Source organism: Pithys albifrons, chromosome 7, assembly GCF_047495875.1.
Source record: "Pithys albifrons albifrons isolate INPA30051 chromosome 7, PitAlb_v1, whole genome shotgun sequence".
Classification (NCBI taxonomy): domain Eukaryota; kingdom Metazoa; phylum Chordata; class Aves; order Passeriformes; family Thamnophilidae; genus Pithys; species Pithys albifrons.
Window position 1 is genome coordinate 58870790 of NC_092464.1, and position 14536 is coordinate 58885325.

General features: G+C 51.8%; 5 protein-coding genes across 5 annotated transcripts in view; 2 read left to right on the forward strand and 3 right to left on the reverse strand.

Moving 5' to 3' along the window:
- Positions 1-14536, reverse strand: part of LOC139673811 (zinc finger protein 850-like) — a 685564-nt gene that overhangs the window by 303509 nt on the left and 367519 nt on the right. The gene's annotated exons all lie outside the window — the stretch shown is intronic.
- LOC139674242 (olfactory receptor 14J1-like) overlaps positions 1-14536 on the forward strand; it is a 232700-nt gene that overhangs the window by 206442 nt on the left and 11722 nt on the right. The window lies entirely within an intron of this gene.
- The window catches only part of LOC139673824 (class I histocompatibility antigen, F10 alpha chain-like), a 209648-nt gene that overhangs the window by 148150 nt on the left and 46962 nt on the right, over positions 1-14536 (reverse strand). The window lies entirely within an intron of this gene.
- Positions 1852-2820, reverse strand: LOC139674240 (olfactory receptor 14J1-like). Its single transcript, XM_071560429.1, has one exon. It carries the CDS (start codon positions 2818-2820, stop codon positions 1852-1854), a length of 969 nt encoding a protein of 322 aa, XP_071416530.1.
- On the forward strand, positions 11997-12974 carry LOC139674241 (olfactory receptor 14I1-like). Its single transcript, XM_071560431.1, has one exon. The coding sequence runs from the start codon at positions 11997-11999 to the stop codon at positions 12972-12974; it is 978 nt and encodes a 325-aa protein (XP_071416532.1).

A 14536-nucleotide genomic window follows, 5' to 3' on the forward strand; every position in this document is an offset into this window, starting at 1 on the left:
GGTGCTGCTCTGCAGGGCACGGGGGCTGTGGTGCCTGGGGCCATGTGGGGACTCTGCTGGGCTGTGCTGGTCAGGCTGGGAGGCAGAGACAACTGATGGTGGTCCCTGTCACTGACCCCCTGCCACACAAGCTCTTGTGTGGTCATGGAGGGTGCTCAGAGGGGCCCTGCCTTGTTCCAGTGCTGGGAGATGGGTCTGGGTACTACACTGGATCCAAAGGTGGAATTTCACTGAGGGTAAGACAGGTCACTTAGACTCCTTTCCCTGTACCTGATGTGTCCCCTGGATCTGCAGAGCTCTTGTTTTTCAGTTTACACCCAGATATAGAATATAATCATGGAGTGACCCCACACTTGACAGGCCTGTGCTCACTGGGCTGAATTTCCTGCTGACTCCTTGGCACAAACTGTCCCTGCAGGTCCTTTGAGTTCTCCTGGCTGTTCCCAGGTCTCTTCAATAAAACATTCTCCTGCCATCATTCCTGTCACAAGCTACAGAGACCCAGGAATGTTAATCCCAGATCATTCTCCATCTGCTTGGGCTCTGGCCATCAACAAGCAAAAGCAGATCTAATTTTCTCGAAGGCCACTCTGAGCCCCTGATCTCATCACACTGAGCCCCTGGAGAACAAGCCAAAAAAGGAGCCTCTTTAGTGTCCATTCTCTGTGCATGTTCTTCAGAGTGACTTTAGAAGAAGACCTAAGCCTGCAGGCACTGTGCTGAGGAGATCCCTTTCTGTGATGGAACTGCTGTTTGAGGCCAACTCTGCCACAGAAATGCCCATTGTCTGCTGGCAGTCACAGCACTCCCACTGAAGCAGAGCAAGCACAGGACCCAAAGAATTAACACAAAACAGTCTCTGAAGCCAGCCACAGGAAATATAGCTGGATAGAAACCAGGTTTGGGAGCTATCCAATGATGGTCTTGAGGTCCGTCCAAACCAATACGAAATATGCAGGCAATAACATATAAGGGAGAAGCACAGCCCGAGCACAGGACACGGTGACCTGCAGGAAGAGACAAGAAATTTCAAACACAGCATTTTGGCACGATCTATATTAAAATCAGCAAAATTCAGTAGAAGTTGAAAAGTTCACCGAGGATGAGGAGGTGAAATGAGACCCCTACCAGATGAGGTAACAGGGACTCCCACCATAATATTCCTCAAAACGACGACTCCACCCCTGACTCCGCCTGGACTCCGCCTGCTCTATATATTATAACCAAGTGTTGCAATAACATGAATATGCATGTAAAAATGATGTAATCTCTCACACAAACTGTATAAATACTCTGGCTTCACACTGCTCACTTCGGAACTCTGTTGTCCGACGAGAATCGGACGGTTCCCCAACGTTGCTTCAATAAATACCTTGCTGCTTAAAGATTAAAACTCTGTCTCTAAGCAGTTTCTTTGTGCCCCTTTGGGCATCACCACACAGAAACAGCCCGACCAAACTGGCAGAGCACTCAGATCTTACACCAACATGGGGTCTTAGAAGGAGAGTGTGGAAGTGGAAAGGAAGCAACTCTAAATACTCCTGCTGGTCCCCAGCAGTGCTGCTGTGCTGGACTCTTTCCCCTTCTCCTCTGCACATATGAAATTGCCCTGCAGCTTTATGAAGGTCCCAGAGATAGGATCACAGATGAACAAGAAAAGTTCAGGATAATTTATTTTCTTTGAATATAAAGAGAGCACAATTCCTCATTTACAGAGATTCTGGGTCACACAGGAAAACAAAGAATGACAAAAGAAATTAATAAAAAAATTTATTGTGCACAACATCCTGACAAGAAGAGCCAATTGACCATCACCAAAAACATGAGAAGGCATGTTGGGCTTCTAATGAGTTACACTATGAACTCTATAGAGCAGAAAAGACAGGTTATTGTTGCTGAAAAGCATCCAGTCATCATTTTCCTCACAGCATCCTTGAGTTCTTGGTTCCTCAGGCTGTAGATGAGGGGGTTCAGTGCTGGAGGAATCACCGAGTACAGAACTGACAATGTCAGATCCAGGGATGGGGATGAGATGGAGGGAGGCTTCAGGTAGGAAAATGTGCCAGTGCTGAGAAACAGGGAGACCACGGCCAGGTGAGGGAGGCACGTGGAAAAGGCTTTGTGCCGTCCCTGCTCAGAGGGGATCCTCAGCACAGCCCTGAAGATCTGCACATAGGAGAAAACTATGAAAATGAAACAACCAAACACTAAACAGACAGTAACCACAATGAGTCCAAGTTCTCTGCGGTAGTAGTGTGAGCAGGAGAGCTTGAGGATCTGAGGCAGATCACAGAAGAACTGGCCCACGGCATTACCCTGGCACAGGGGCAGGGAAAATGTATTGGCTGTGTGCAGCAGAGAGTAGGGAAAGCCACTGGCCCAGGCAGCTGCTGCCATGTGGGCACAAGCTCTGCTGCCCAGGAGGGTCCCGTAGTGCAGGGGTTTGCAGATGGCAACGTAGCGGTCATAGCACATGATGGTGAGGAGGGAAATCTCTGTTGTGATGAACAACATAAAGGAAAAAACCTGTGCAGCACATCCCATGTAGGAGATGGTTGTAGTGTCCCAGAGGGAGTTGTGCATGGCTTTGGGGACAGTGGTACAGATGCAGCCCAGGTCTGAGAGGGACAGGTTGAGCAGGAAGAAGTGCATGGGGGTGTGCAGGTGGTGGTCGCAGGCTACGGCGCTGATGATGAGGCCGTTGCCCAGGAGGGCAGCCAGGGAGATGCCCAGGAAGAGCCACAAGTGCAGGAGCTGCAGCTGCCGCGTGTCTGCCAATGGCAGGAGGAGGAACTGGCTGATGGAGCTGCTGTTGAGCATGAGCTGCCCGTGGGTATAGCACCTGTCCAAGGAGAAAAATATAGTAACAAGTCACAGTACATGTTTCTGAAAAAACCTCCTCTAGTCCTTATGTAACACCCTCAGATCACCTCTTCTTTATCACAAAAACCCTTTAGCTGGTCCATTTGAGGACTTCTGTTGATGCCTGGCTCAGAAAGCTCCAGGGAAAAAGGAGCTCTGCTGATGTTCTGGTATACTCAGTTCTGTCCTACAACAACAGATGAATAGGAACTGAGACTGATGTTAGTTTAAAGCCATCCATGGTACTAAAAAGCTTCTCAACATTGTCACTCCCATTTCACCCTAATGCAGAGCAGAGCTGTGGGGGTATAGTTTTGTTTCTTTCCTTCTATTTGCTCCATCACAAGTAGTGAAATTTTTGGGGCAGGAATCTTTGGTATTTATACTTCTATCTAAGAGACAACCTGTGTGTCCTGTAAGGCAAAGAGATCATCCATTCCTGCAATGTTTGGCAAGATCCATCAGCCCTGCTCTCATCTGCTCAAGGCTGTCACCTCTCTGTTCTGCAGTGCAAAGGCACCCAGGGGTTCCCCTGAGGAGAAACTGGACACTGCTGAGAGCTGATGACTCCAGTTTCCAAGTGCACATCTTCAAACTCCTCATCCTGTCTCATCCTACAGAAGAGAGATATCTCAGCTCTCCCCTCCCACCAGGGGCACAGAGGGCTCATTGCAGCTGCCTGCACACACCTTGCAAACCCACTGCCATGGCCTCCGTGCTGAGGGGCTGTGGGGAACACAGAGCTGCAATGGCACAGCTCTGCCCCTCAGGAAGCCATCCTGCAGGACAGCAGGATCATCCAGGGAAAGAACTGAATGTCCTAATGATGTTACATCCTGACTGGAGAGTCCAGGAGACCCATTGCCCAGAGCTCCCACCTGAGCTGGGAGCAAAGGCAGGATGAAGAGGAAGGGAAAATAGAGAAATTCCTCCACACTCCTATGGAGACCCTACAGAGACAATCAGATGGCCAAAGGGAAGGACTCTGCTGGGTGGTGGAGATCAGGGGCTTGTTCTGAGCAGAAATCTGCAGAGCAGGGATGGCTCAGAGCTGCGGTAGCCCCCCTGCCACAGCATTTCAGCAGCAGCTCCCTCTCTCTCCCTGCCCAGGGCTCTGCTGCCTGGAGCTGTCCCTGCCAGCAGCTGCTTTCCTGCCAGTGTTCCCAGAGCCCATCCCAGCCCTGGGTGCTCAGCTCTGCCCTGCAGAGCCCTCCCAGCACAGGGCACTGCCCAGGGACAGCTCTGCCTGTGCAGGATCTGCTGGCAATGTCAAACCAACCCTGAGGAGAATGGAAAAGCAGCACTGATGATGTGTGTACCTGGCAGATTTCTAATCCTCCCAGGTTTATTCATCAGTAGGTGTAAGCGATTTGAAATGGAGGTGCCACCTCCTGAAATGAGAAATTAATTTCTACTTTTTATGGGCCAGATAGCCCACAAAAAAAAAGTAAGAACAGGATAATTCCCTTTGAAACAGCCCCTGCCTTTCTGTGCTTCTTGAAAAATATCCTGTGAAATCTCCTGCACTGCTGTCCAGCTCTGAGCACCTTCAAACCACAGAGCACCTTATTCACATAAGGACCCAGCTCTCAGCCATGGCTCCTTCCCCACAGCCCTTCTCCCCAGCCCTGTGAGCAGCTCCCCAGGCCGGCTGAGAGCTGACTCTGGCAGGCAGCAGAGTCCCTGCCCCAGCACAGCACTCTGGGCTGCAGGACCCTACTCTGCCCCACAGACCTGGGCACACCTGGCTGCACCCCCAGGCTCCACAGCTATTCCAAAGTGCCCCCCAACACCCCCTCCTCACACATCCCATCAGTTGGGGCTGGGCCAGCTTTTGGAGATGCCTCCAGGAGCTGCCCCTACATTGCCCTGCACCCACAGACTCACCGTGTCCAGCACTGCAAAGATTTCTCCTCCATGAGCTCTCAGTCATCCTCCCAGTGCTGAGCCCCTTTAAGCTCTGTCTGTGCCCTGCTGGTGTCCCTGAGCTGCCCTGGCAGTGCCCTGAGCCCTGCTGGGCTGTGCACAGGAGCTGCTCCTGGGCAGAGCTGTCTCTCTGCAGCGCTGCCCGCTTGCCAGGAGCTCCCTGTGTGCCAGGAGCCCGGCCCAGCTCAGCAGCACAGCAACAGCCCCGGGCATTTAATGGCCCTCTGGGGGGTTTGGTGCTGAGTCCCTGAACATCAGACCCTGAGGAAAGTTAAACTGGGATTCAAACTGTAAAGCTTCTTGCAGTGCAAATGGGTCCCACTGAGCGACAAAAGTGAGAAAACATCCCCAGGATATTTTTGGAGCAGAAACATGGAGGCAGTGGTTACAGGTCAGAGAACCACAGGATCATCAAGGTTGGAAGACACCTTCAAGATCTTCTAGTCCAACTGTCAGCCAGCACCCCCACAATCACCCCTAAATTGTATTCCAAGGTGCCACATCCAAACACCACCTAAGGAATTGGAGATAGCACCACCATCCTGGGCTACTTATTTCATTGCCTAAGCACCCTTTCAGTGAATAAAAGTTTTATTTAATATTTAATCTGAACCTTAACCTATGCAATTCAAGTCTCTTTCCTCTTTCTGTCCCTATAGGTTTGGCAGAAGAGAGGGACAATCCCCTCACTAAACCTCTTTTTGGGTGTTTGTAGAGGAGCAACAAGGTCCTTCCTGAGCCTCCAGACTGAAAAACGCCAGTTCCTCATCCAACATGTTTTCCAGACCCTTCCCAGCTGGGTTCCCTTCTCTGGACACACTCCAGGCCCTCAACGTCCTTTTTTTCAGTGAGGGGCCCAGAACTGGACACAGCACTGAAGGTGCGGCCTCATCAGTGGCCAGTGCACAGGGACAGTCCTGCCGTGGTCCTGCTGGCCACATTATTCCTCATACTGGCCAGGATGCCTTTGGCCTTCTTGTCCACCTGGGCACACTCTGGCTCATACCCAGCTGCTCTCAAGCAGCAGCCCCAAGTCTTTTCTTGCTGAGTAGCTCTCCAGCCACTCTGCTCACAGCCTGGAATATTCCATGGGGTTGTTGTGACTCAAGGACAGGATCTGACTCTTGGCCTTATCAATCCAGCCTGTCCACATCCCTCTGCGGAGCCTTCCTGCTCTCCAGCACATCCACAATCACACCCACCTTGGTGTTGTCCACAAATTTACTGAGGGTGCACTCCATCCCCTTATCCAGATCATTAAAACAATGTCAAACAGGACCAGCCCCAACATTCAGCCCTGGGGAACCCCACTAGTGACCAGCCTCACATGGATTTAGTTCCATTCCCCACCACTCCCTAGGCCATCAGCCAGTTTTTCACCCAGCAAACAGTTCCCTCATCCCAGCCATGAGCAGCCAGTTTCTGCAGGAGATGCTGCAGGAGGTGGTGTCAAAGGCTTGACTGAATTCTAGAGAGACACATCCACAGCCTTTCCCTCATCTCCTGAGTCCGTCATTTTGTCATAGAAGGAGATCAGTTTGGTCATGCACGACCTGCCTTTCCCAAACCCACACTGACTGGGCCTGATCCCCTGGCTGTCCTGTTCGTGTGTCTGATGACACTCAGGATGATCTGCTCCATGGACTTCCCTGGCACCAAGGTCAAGCCTGACAGGCCTGGAGTTGTCCAGATCCTCCTCCTGGTCCTGCCTGTAAATCACAGTTTCTGATTTCTTTTCAGCTGGGACTTCCCCAGTTCCCCAGGACTGCTGGGCAATGAGTGAAAGTGGCTTGGCCAGCTCTTCCTCCAGCTCCCTCAGTACCCTCAGGTGCATCCCATCTAGGGCAGGGACTTGTGGGGGTCTCATTGACACATTTTTTGTTATCTTTATTTGCAGTGGACAAACTATGTCCCTGTTTGTATCCGCCCCTTCATGTTTTCCCCCAACATAACCTCACAATACCCCTGTAGTCCCCCAGGTTTTCTGTCCCTCCTTCCACTGTCTCTTTTTTATCCCCCTGAGTTCCAAACTAAGTTGTCGGTTTAACCAATCCCCCTTGGTTGTTTTAGGGCACAGCCAGTTCCTGGAATTTTACATTTCCTTCTTAAAGCAGCTCCAGCCTTCCTGGACTCCTCTGTTCTTTAGGACTGACTCCCAAGGGATTCCATCAATCAATCTCCCAGGCAGGCTGCAGTCTGACCACCATCAGTCCCAGGTGTCAGTTCTGCTGCCCCCTCCTTCCCCACCCAAATGGAAAATGCTGCCCTTCAGTGTCTCTGTGTCCAAGACGGCCCCAACTACCACATCACCCACCAGTCACAGAATCACAGAATGCTTTGTGTTGGGAGGAACCTTAAAGAACAGCTCATTCTGACCTCCATCATGGGCAGGAACACCTTCCACTAGACCAAGTTGTTCAGAGCCCCATCCAACCTGGCCTTGAACAACTGCCAGGGATGGTGCAGCCAGAACTTCTCTGAGCAACCTGTGCCAGGGCCTCACCACACTCACCATAAACAATTTCTTCCTACTATCTCATCTAACCCTTTCCTCTATCAGTGTGAAGCCATTCCCCCTTGTCCTGTAACCGCAGGCCCTTTTAAATAGTCTCCGTCTTTCTTGTTGGCCCCTTCAGCCACTGGAAGGCCACAATTAGGTCACCCCAAAGCCTTCTCTTCTCCAGGCTCAACAATCCCAATTCTCTCAGCCTTCCCTCATGGCAGAGCTGCTCCATCCCTCTGATCATCTTGGTGGTCTCCTCTGGACTCGCTCCAACAGCTCCATGTCCTTGCTGTGCTGGGACCCCAGAGCTGGAGGCAGCTCTGCAGGTGGGGCAACATCCAACCAGGTGTGTTCCAGCAAGGACAGTGTGGAACCTCCTGGAACCAATGGGACATTGTGACACCACAGAACCTCCTGGAACCAAAGGGGACATTGTGACACCACAGAACCTCCTGTAACCAAAGGGGCATTGTGACACCACAGAACCTCCTGGTATCAAAGGGACACTGTGACACCACAGAAGTTCCTGAAACTCAAGGGATATTATGAGACAACAGAACCTCCTGAAATCATAGGACAATTGTGACAAATGGGGCCTCATGGATCCAGAGGAACCCAGAGATATTTTGGGTCTCCCTGGAATGAAGGGGCCTTTGTGACACTGCAGAGGGTTATGGAGCCCAAACTATCCTGGGTCCGCTGCTGAACACCATGGAATCAAAAGTCCATTGTGATACTGCAGAGATTAATGGAACTGAAAGAACCCTGGAAAACTGGAACCTCCTGGAATCAAGAGGCCATTTTGACACTGAAGAGCCTTGTGGAGCCAAAGGGACCCTGGGGCACTGTGGAACCTCATGGAACTAAGGGGCCTTTGTGACTTGTGGGGACTTCTAGAACCAAAGGAACCTCAGGACATTTTGGAACCTCATGACATCAAGGGGCCATTGTGGCACTGCAGAGCCTTATGGACCATGGCAGGATGTTCTGCCCTGATCAGGCCCAGAATCCACTCAGAGAATGCAAACAATGCAGGCTCTCTGGGCTGAGTTACTGCTGGCACCAAGGGGCTGTCTGGGTGTTGAATTCTGCTAAAACCAGCCTGGTTCACCAAACTGCAAATGCCCATTCTGCTTTTTGAAGCACCATTGGACAGAGAAGCTGCTCACTGGCCTGGAAACATGTGACCAGCAATCCCTGACAGTGTAACTATAAAAGCTTTGTCCAACTTTCATATGGCAGATCCTTCCACAGACTGTCTTGAAGCGTGTGGAGCTTCTCCCATGAAGCAGGGATGGCTCTTCATGGTCACTGCCCAGGGGTTAAGGGAAGGAGAGAGATCTGCCCTATTTAGTTGTGTGAGAGTTACATCAGTCCCTTTTTAATGATTGTTTCTTTCTGCTGCTTTTGATACTACATTAAAATAATTGTTTTGATACAGAGCACTGCACTATTTTATGCTATAATATACTCTACTAGGAGGCTTTAGCTTTTCCAGAGTGTATTAAATATTTAAGAAAATATCTGTTCACTTGTCTACTGTTCTGCCTGCTCATTTATCATAATATATAATGCAATTTATATAAGTGGATCTGATTTGCCATCATTAAAACTTGTGAGGAAAAGTGATTCAATCCTCCCTCTATAATTCCTGAAAAGACCCCTTGATTCCATGAGGTTCCACAGAGTGACAATGAATCCATTGTATAAATAAGACTCTGCAGTGTCACACTGGGCTGTTCATTCCATGAGGTTCCACAGTGTCCCAGTGGTGGTGTCAGAGATGGTGGAGCTTTTCTTTTTGTGGTCAGAAATAGAATGAGAAAGAAATAATGTCGCCAATGGCATCTGGGAAGGTCCAGACTGGACATGTGAAGAAAGAAATTTCCCTCTAAGACAAGTGCTCTGATACAAAGCATCACCAAGAAGGGGTCTGGATCAGCCAAAGGCTTTGTGTTCCAAGACAGAGCCAGGGAGGAGGGAGAGATGTCAGTGCAGGAAGGGGCCAGCGAGGTGGGGCAGCCGGGGGATGCCGACAGCCTGCAGGGAAAGGGGCAGGGCATGGACACTGTAGGACAGCCTGGGCTAGAGAGGAGACAGGGATGTGCAGAAGCTGAAAGGCCCCAAGAGAGCCAACTTGTGCAGGCCTTTGGCCATGGCTGCTGTGTGTGCCCCTGATGGCATGAGGAGACAAGTGAGCCTTGCAGCCCTGGGGCCTCATTGCCTCCTTGTCCCTGCTCAGCAGCCTGGGAGGTGCCACTCCGTCCTCCTGCCCCTGGTTTTCCACATCCTACAACCTGATGTCCAAGGAAGAGCCCTGAGGAATGAGGGAGAGACAGGATCTCCCTTCCCAGGGCTGTGACCTTTGGGTTAATGAAGTGCTTCTTACTTTCCTCAGCATCAGAGTGACCTTTCTTTCCTAGTCCATATTTGTCATCATTGTCTCTTTGTTTTCTAACTGGAATCTGGGGACACTTTCTCAGTTATGTCCCTCAGAGGGACCCATTAACAACACAAGAAACTTAAAAGTTCGATTCTGACTTTGCTTTCTCAAGAGGTTCCTGCATCTTTCCGCAGGGTCTGATGTTCAGGGACTCAGCACCAAACCCCCCAGAGGGCCATTAAATGCCCTGGGCTGTTGCTGTGCTGCTGAGCTGGGCCGGGCTCCTGGCACACAGGGAGCTCCTGGCAAGCGGGCAGCGCTGCAGAGAGACAGCTCTGCCCAGGAGCAGCTCCTGTGCACAGCCCAGCAGGGCTCAGGGCACTGCCTGCACACACCCAGGGCAGAAAAGCAGGGCAGAGAGAGGTTACACACAGTCTGGGCTGTGAGGAAAGTTGAGAGGAAGATCCACAGAAGAGGAATCTTTCCAGGCTTTCAGAAGGTAAGTCTGCATGAAGGGCAATGTATGTGCAGTTTGTGGGAAGATCTCCCAACGCTGGCACATCCCACAGCCTGGGGGGTCTCTAATGTGGGATATCACAGTTTCTCTGGTGCTGAAGATGAGGACGGGCTGCAAAGCAGGGCCTCTCTGCTGCACCATCCCAGGGACATCCCAGCAGGGTTCCCTCCTCCCAGGGATGGCTGCAGGGTCTGAATCCAGGCTGTGCCACCCAGGCTGCCCCAAACTGTCCTGCAGAGCAGGGTCCTGCACCCCAGGGTGCTGTGCCAGGGCAGGAGCTCTGCCACCTGCCAGGGGCAGCTCTCAGCTGGTCTGGGGAGCTCCCTCAGTGCTGGGGAAGTGGCTGTGGGAGGAAAGAGCAAACCAGGGCAGGGCAGGGCAGGGCAGGTTTGTTCAACTATCAAGTGAGAGTTTCATAGGTGAGGACTGCTTATAGAACCAGAGCACCCAGGGATATTTTCCAGGGGATACTTCAAGGAGAAGGTGAAAGGAGGGATTTCTATCAAGCTCTCAAGCCACATACCTGGTGGTTTGTGTTGCAGAGGGAACTCTGAGGAGCTGCACAGGGGCTGAGAACTACCTGGCATTGTTGGTGTCTGGGAGGTGGCACAGCTGACTCAGGGTGACAATGCCCTGAGTGCCCACCTGGTTCTGCCCTGGCTTCTCCCAGCCGGACCCTCAGTGTGCATTTCCTTTTTCCTCAACTTGCCCTTGTTACTGGAATTGTTTCCTCCTTCTCTCAGTCAGGTTCACTGGGAATGCTAGTTCAAGCTCCAGAGTCAATCACTGATCCTGTGATCCCCCTCAGGCAGGTGGGTCCCTGGGAATGAGACATTCCAATTTTCCTCTGAACTGTGGGGCTGTCAGTAGTGAATTCTGTGTGCCTGGAGAATGAGGTGTGTTTCCCAGAATCAAACCCCATTGTCAGGACACTTGCCTCTTCTCTGAGATTTCCTTCCAAGCTGGGAGCTGCCCTCAAGAATGCAAATCATCTTCATAGCACAGTTGTGTTATCTGAAATCCCCAGTGCAGAGGGGCAGAGATGCTGTGCCCATCCCAGGAAATGCTGTTGAGTTGGTGAGATGAGCCATGTGTGTCCTTGAGACCTTGAGCCAGACTGAGACATTGAGTGGTCTGTGATGGATCTCTTTGCTCTCAACAGTGTCTGATGGCTTTTCAGAGAAAAATGGGAGTGTGATCACTCTCTGTCTGAGGAGGCCCAAGTCCAGGGCAGCTGGAACAAGGCAGAGGGACAGAGCAGCTCCCCTCACTCTGCACTAAGCCACAGACATGGTCCTGTTTGGGAAGCCCTGCTCTGCTCTTCCTCAGGGCAGCACAAATGCTGAGGGGTTCTGCCATCCAGGAAAACTCCACAGGGAAGATGAGGGGAGTCAGAAACAAAACACCCAAACCTCTGAAACTGCCTTCTGGAATCCTGAAACCTTCTCAAAACTGGGAGTGCAGATGCCCATGAGAACTTTTGCTTTAGGAGCAGTTTCATCTGACACAGCTGAACACCAGGAAGGGCCCTGCCCCCACCATGGCCATGACCCCCCTGGAGCAGAGCAGGGCTGACCCTCACAGCCAGTGGGCAGAGGGGCTGCTCCTCATGGGAAATGTAGTGAGCACCAAGCAGGGCTCCAGCCATGGATATGAAGCAAAGTTTCCTGAAAAAGGAAACGTGGGGAGTGTGAGCAGAAGGGAAAGGGGTATTGGGAAATGGCTGTGACTCTTTGAAAAGTATCTCATCTTATTTGTCACTGTTATTTCCTCTTTGGACATTGCCCCACCTCCAGAAGCAGCAAATGTCCAACAGCAGCTCCATCAACCAGTTCCTCCTCCTGCCATTGGCAGACACGCGGCAGCTGCAGCTCCTGCACTTGTGGCTCTTCCTGGGCATCTCCCTGGCTGCCCTCCTGGGCAACGGCCTCATCATCAGCGCCGTAGCCTGCGACCACCACTTGCACACCCCCATGCACTTCTTCCTGCTCAACCTGTCCCTCACAGACCTGGGCTGGATCTACACCACTGTCCCCAAAGCCATGCACAACTCCCTCTGGGACACCACAACCATCTCCTACATGGGATGTGCTGCACAACTCTTTTTCTTTGTCTTCTTCATGTCAGCAGAATTTTCTCTCCTCACCATCATGTGCTACGACCGCTACGTTGCCATCTGCAAACCCCTGCACTACGGGACCCTCCTGGGCAGCAGAGCTTGTGCCCACATGGCAGCAGCTGCCTGGGCCAGTGGCTTTCTCTACTCTCTGCTGCACACAGCCAATACATTTTCCCTGCCCCTGTGCCATGGCAATGCCCTGGGCCAGTTCTTCTGTGAAATCCCTCAGATCCTCAAGCTCTCCTGCTCACAATCCTACCTCAAGGAAGTTGCGCTTCTTGTTCTTAGTGTCTGTTTAACTTTTGGTTGTTTCATTTTCATAGTTTTCTCCTATGTGCAGATCTTCAGGGCTGTGCTGAGGATCCCCTCTGAGCAGGGACGGCACAAAGCCTTTTCCACGTGCCTCCCTCACCTGGCCGTGGTCTCCCTGTTTCTCACCACTGCCATATTTTCTAACCTCAAGCCTCCCTCCATCTCATCCCCAGTTCTAGATCTGGTAGTCTCAGTTCTGTACTCGGTGGTTCCTCCAGTATTGAACCCTCTCATCTACAGCCTGAGAAACAAGGAAATCAAGGATGCCCTCTGCAAAGTCTTTGAATACCGTTCATTTCATATTAAGATTTCCAATTACCCCACTGGGGCTCCAATTGTACCTCAAGAATAGTCAGAAATAACTTTTCTTTTTCCGCTTTTTCTGTTCTATACCTGTGATAGAATTCAATCATTACAGAACTGTTCTGTTGGGATGAGACCTTAAAGTTCAATCTACTTCCAACTACTCCACCACTGGCAGGGGTGGCACTCACTAGGTCAGGTTACTCATGTTGGTATTAGTCAGGTTTCTCTGTATTATCTTGGCCTTCTCTCAGCTTATTCTTAACACAACCTACTCAAGTACAGATGGATCCCTGTGATGATGATCTCATTAAAAGATACAGGAAAAAATTATTTCTCTCAGCTCCCATTTATTCCACCCTCTGGAGCTGCTGGAGCAGCCCCAGCTCTCAGGAGGGTCTCAGCAGCCCAATGTGCAGCTGCCCCGTGGAGGAGCAGCCCTGGTGCCCTTGGGGCTGGCCCTGGTGCCTTGGTGGGCACTCGCTCTCTATGCCTGTGACTCGGGGCTGCTGCTCCCCTGAATCCCTGGCCAAGGACAGCAGCACATGGTCTTTCCATGGCTGGGCTCCCCTCCCTTCCACAGTGTCCTCTTGTGCCCTGAGTGTTGTGGGAGCCCCAAGGTGTCCTGTAACCTGTGACAATCCTGTTGTCCCTACAGAGCCATCCCCTTGGTTGCAGCAGGAACGGGCCATGTGACCCCTGTGTCAGAGCTGGGCTCTGGGCAAGCACCACCATGGCCAAAGGGTCTCACTGCAGGGCAGGGCCAGGGGCTGGACACCTCTTCAGAGCTGGGGGGGCAGGAACCCACCCAGGGAGCTCATCCGTTAAAATGGTTTTGGCTCTTGGGTTCTTGATGGATTCAGAGGGACGGGATCAGATACCCACGGGAATCTGTTGGGACCAAGGGATGGACCAAGAGCCCCATTCTTGGTTGGACATGTTCAAGCAGAGTGTTACAGGTCTTTGATGGATCTGCCTGTTGCTGTCCCACCTGCAGTGGGACTGGTGGCTGATGCCATCCTGGAGAGAAGCTATTGTAGCATCTGGGAAAGCTCAAGGGATGCCTGGGGCATCCTAAAATGAATGACCATTGAAAGAGGAGTCATATAGAGGAAAAGATGAACGTGTGGAGAACACTCCTCACCCCTCATTGCCAGGAGCTGCTTTGGGGAGCCAGAAGGCAAAAGGACACATGCCTGGGGCATGTTTCAGAGGAGCCCATGGGCTGGATGTAATGCAACCCCACCCTGCCCTGGTGCCATTGGAGACACTCCCTGGTCCTGCTCGGCCTTCTCCTTGGCTCCTGAGCCATCTGGGAACATGGACAGGAGCTCAGCAGCTGTGATCCCCACCCAGCTGTGTCTGCTTCCCACCCTGACCAGCATGGCCAGTGCAGGGTCACCCCATGGCCCCAGGGCACCACAGTCCCCTCCCTCTGCAGAGCAGCCTCACCAGTTCAGGGCCCTGCAGGGAGCAGGGAGTGGGAACCAGAAGCTGCCACCCAGGCCAGTATGGACAGACTCATGTGGGGAAAGGCTCTCTGGAGAGAGGAGATGGCTCTGAAGAAATAGAGTGAATTTAGGGGAGAGAAAGTAGCTTGGCAAACAGAGA

Bases quoted from the DNA above. Each gene is read 5' to 3' on its own strand.
- LOC139674241 (XM_071560431.1), top strand. From the start codon at position 11,997: ATGTCCAACAGCAGCTCCATCAACCAGTTCCTCCTCCTGCCATTGGCA.
- LOC139674240 (XM_071560429.1), bottom strand. From the start codon at position 2,820: ATGCTCAACAGCAGCTCCATCAGCCAGTTCCTCCTCCTGCCATTGGCA.